The sequence below is a fragment of the Crocodylus porosus genome, unplaced genomic scaffold (genome assembly GCF_001723895.1).
Source record: "Crocodylus porosus isolate Cpor-Errol unplaced genomic scaffold, CroPor_comp1, whole genome shotgun sequence".
NCBI classification, from domain to species: domain Eukaryota; kingdom Metazoa; phylum Chordata; order Crocodylia; family Crocodylidae; genus Crocodylus; species Crocodylus porosus.
This window is the reverse complement of record NW_017728914.1, coordinates 28,482,619-28,487,135: the sequence shown is the minus strand read 5'-3', so window position 1 is coordinate 28,487,135 and position 4,517 is coordinate 28,482,619. Positions and strand designations below refer to the sequence as shown.

Below are 4,517 nucleotides of genomic sequence, written 5' to 3'. Positions count from 1 at the left end.
CAGGTGGAACAGGATATGTCCTATAGTACCTAACTTGGGCCACATGCTACTTGCTGTTTTCCAGGGGAATACTAAAGCAGCATTCTGACATACATTTTTCTTTCTCTGTAGTACTTGTTTGTACAGGTTTAAACAATTCCTCTTTTAAACAGAGTTTGGAAACGTCAAAGTGTAACCACCTTTGACAACTGTTTCTTACATATTTTCAGTGTCTACATAGTTTTAAAATAAGAAGGTTTTACCAACAGAAAGCCATCACAGCTGCAGGAGGGTCTGTAGAATTATATTCTGGCATATGCATCCTCAGCAGATTTGTTAACTAAAATTGGAAATGCAAGTGGTCATGAATTATATTTGTGAAATCTCATTAGAGTTTCTGGGGTTGTAGGCAAGCATGTAATGCAAGGTGGAATTTGAAGACAAGAAGTGATCACGCTGATGTCACTGGGAAATAAAACAAAAACATGTGAAAACTATTAAAGCAGACATGATAATATATTACCCAGCCTGCCTTGCAGATTGCAGGGAGAAGTTACCACACCATTAATGAAGGGGGGAAACGGGGGGTCCCCTGCATTACATTCCTCATTTTAATAATAAACTAAGAAACAAACATGCAACTCGACAAATCTCTCCCCCCCCATCAAAATAAAATTTCGTAAAATAATCTGCGGACACTTTCTTCAGAAATTCGTTTTCCAAGAGGAACAGGTAAGAACCTCATTGCTTTACTGTTTTCACCCCACCCAAGCTAAACTAAAAAAAAATTATTTTTTTTTAAATTATAACAATCAGTGGTACATAAAGATTAGGTAATGCTTTTCAATCCCTATGGAAGAAGGATTGTGATAAAAATATCCTATTATGTTTTACTCTGCCTAAAATTTCATTTATAAATTCATCAGAAAAATATGAAATATCAGAGGTCACTCAGAAATCACACTATAGGTATGTTTACTTGTTGTATAATCAACTTATTAAATAATTAATACCTTCCCTGAAAATGACAAATTATCAAAGTCTTAGTCTAATAAACCTCTCACTGGCAAGAGAAAGATAGCGCCAGGTGATCCAAGTGCTGTTTGTACCTCTGCTACCGATTTACAGTAACTACTGGCACATTATTGTATCTGCGCTTTGGTTTCCCCATCAAAATAGGGGATGATAAATACTTTCTTACCTCATACAAGTGAGGAGATTTACAGGAACAATTTAAGCCGATTAGATAGGCATGTCTCCACTGAAGACAAAAGTTAAGCATCATGGCAAAAATCTTCTGAACATTTGTAAAGTGCATGGTGTCAGCATGTATTGAAAGAAAAATCTAAGGCTAAAACTGAACCTTTGAAAGAGATACAGAAAGTGACAGAACATCTTGTACTGAGGTTATGTATTTAACAGTTTTACATGTAATATTTATATATAAAAACTTTAAGTGCTTTTCTCCACTTTAAAAATCTAAAGAATTCAAAAATAAGGCATTCAATATTTGAAAAAGTACAGATTTACAAAATGCGTATATTCTGTCATGAAAACTGCACACCAACATTATACACTTGGAAAAAAATACAAACAGGATATATTACAAATTTATGTAGCAATAACTTAGTTCATACCATGCAATAAAAAGTATGTTAATCAAGATACACAAGCTTTTAAAGTTTCTAAACTGGAGGGCTTAATTTTTTGCAAACAATTTGTACGCAAATTCTTAGAACTTGTGGCACTTAATTTCTGGTAGCCTTTCTATTCAGAGTTAAATTGTACACAATGATTATGAGGATGAAGATTAACAAAGTAGCCATCTATTAGGAATCATTCCAGCTTTGTTCAACAATAGCTGAAACTCTTTTTTCATATTCGCGTTTGTTTTCCTGATAAAGTTGTGCTGCCTGACTGTTTGCAGGACTGTTTGGATTAGGTTCATCAAGCAGAGACTGAGTGGGGGGGGAAAAAGAAATAAAAACAAAATCAGATATTTGGACCAATGTCATAGAAAATATCATTATGAAAAAACAAAACTAGCCACTAGGGGGAAAACAAGATAGTTTCTACTGTAACAAATTCAAGCGTAATTTTATTCAATCCAATTAGCTGGACTGCAATAATATTGGCTGAGATTTTCATAAACCTAGGCTTTGAAATACAATAGCTAAAAACTTTCACATGCAAGTTCTATTACAAACATTTACATTCAATATCATATTTGAAATAGTTGTCAATAAAGGAATCCAAATCCGTAACTATCTTCCTACATAAATTCCCTATAACGATTATTTTTGTTACTTAGAAATATAATAACAAGGCTATACTTAGTTCAGAAACTAACAGTCTTTAAAAGGAGCTAAAAAGCTTCCAACTACTTTTCAACAATTTGGACTACAGTACATTGGCATGGAATATTGCTTACTATGTCACTGAAGCCACTGTTTTGTGGCAGAAAGTCATCATACTTCACTTGCAATAAAAAGGTTAAAAAATTACCTGAATTGAAGTTAAAATAGATGAAACATCGTATGTTGGACTCCAGCGATTCTGAAGAATATCTAAACATATGCTACCATCCGCATAAACTGTAATCAGAGCATAGGAATTGTTTAAAAATCCTGCCATCTTTATTTATAGCTGGTTGTGCTGAAATACTGCATGAATTAATACACTTTTAGAGTATGGCAATTCAGTTCATGCTTAATTTAGCACTTTAGGAAACATAATAAAGAGAGAATATTTTTTTATGAGGACAATTTCTATAAGAGGCTCTAACACCAGTTTTACATGGGGAGATGCAGAATTGAAGGCAAAAAAAAGCACTTAAAATATGATCCTTGGTTAGAATGCTAGCCTGAGACTGGAGAGACCTGGATTCAATTCTCTGATTCACCTGCATGGTCCTAGGAAGCCCTGTACATCAAGATCCAGGGGACAAAGACCTGGGTACCTAGAACTGTCCAAGTCTAAAACCGCAAACCGAAAAACCCTGTTCAGTGGCCTGAAAATTCTCCACATGCTCTCAGTTCTGCTTTGCACCTGTTCAGAACTGTCTTGGTCTGAACAGACGGGAACCCAAATCCCAGGCTAAGCCCCTTGGCCAGATCAACCCAGCAGGCGTGATCCAAGTATGCCTCACAAAACCCAATACCATGGAGTTAAGAACAAAACACTGCACTCGGGGCACTTTTATTTTACAGCACAACCAGGCTGTGGAGGAGCCTCTCACACATGCTAGCATGGGGGTTAAAGCCACAGAGTGATCCTGCTTCTAGGCCCTCCTCAGTTTGAGTGGATCCAAACCCCCATCACTCACATCCCAGGAGAATGCCCTCACCAGCAGGTTATAAACTAAGCTGAGACACTCCACCTGCACATCTTTCTCTTGACCCTGTGCTACTGAGCAGAAGAGAACACAAATTTCAGAGGCCACAAGGAAAGCAAGCCCGAGGGAGCAAAATCACAGAGTCTTGTGGTTAGAGCCTTCCATGGGGGCAGGTGAGAGTCCTGACATCTCACTGCAGACTGTTCATACATTTTGCATTACACAGTCAAAGAATCAAAAGCAGATATAATCCTGCCACTAATAAAAGAGGGACAAACTACCACAGTTTACCTTCTACTTAGTTCAGGATAAGAACCAGCACATGGCCAATTTCCCCAGAGCAGCTGACATACTGCGAGTACGTGGCCCCTTTCAACGCCATGCAATGTATTCATTTGTCTATCCCCTCAGACTCTGAAGTTCCAGGGAAGGGCAGGAATTCAGAAACACTTCTATGCTTCGCTCTTCCTACTGGCTACTTCCAGGCACTCCCCATGCACCATGTGTTATTTTCTGGATTGCCCTTCTGCCAAATCTAACTCTCCCTCAGGCACTATATTGGGAGCTTAGGCATTTCTCTCCGCGCTTTGGATTCTGCTTGTGCTGCCTAATTTGAAGACACTCAAGTCCTTCCTTAGATCTGTCAGTGTCTCTGTGCCTCAGGTTCTTATTTAAAAAATGTGGATAACAGTACTTCACAGCAATACCTCTCTGAAGGAAGGAAGGATAAATTACATTAAAAAGGATGTGAAGCACGCAAAGACAACCCTAAAAGGGGGCATATAAAAAGTACCTAAAAATGAAGGAGGACCCGGGAAACTACAGGCCGGTTAGTCTTACCTCGATCCTAGGCAAGCTGTTTGAGAAAATTATGCTGGCACACATCCAGGAGGGGCCAGCAGGGGACTGCATGCTTAGGGGCAACCAACACAGGTTCAGCAGTGGCAGGTCCTGTCAGACCAACCTGGTGGCCTTTTACGATCAGATCACCAGATCGTTAGACGCAGGGGTAGCAGTGGACAGTCCTCCTGGACTTCCGGAAGGCTTTCGACACTGTCTCTCACCTCGCTCTCATTAAGAAACTGGGGGGCTGTAGTGTCGACACCCACACAGTCAAATGGGTCGCCAGCTGGCTGGAGGGCCGCACCCAGAGGGTGGTAGTGGATGGGTCCTTCTCAACCTGGAAGGATGTGGGCAGTGGGGT

The 4,517-nt window shown here is 39.4% G+C and overlaps 1 protein-coding gene across 2 annotated transcripts in view; it reads right to left on the bottom strand.

The window, feature by feature from the left end:
- Window positions 1-473: 473 nt before the first annotated feature.
- Window positions 474-4,517, bottom strand: part of UBE2B (ubiquitin conjugating enzyme E2 B) — a 12,436-nt gene continuing 8,392 nt past the window's right edge. For both annotated transcript variants that reach the window (XM_019535086.1, XM_019535085.1), the window contains 2 exons: window positions 2,485-2,573; window positions 474-1,937 (listed from right to left, as the gene is read on the bottom strand). In XM_019535086.1, the coding sequence (XP_019390631.1) occupies window positions 1,809-1,937; window positions 2,485-2,573 (218 nt within the window). In that variant the 3' untranslated portion in view covers window positions 474-1,808. The remainder of the gene's footprint in view (window positions 1,938-2,484; window positions 2,574-4,517) is intronic.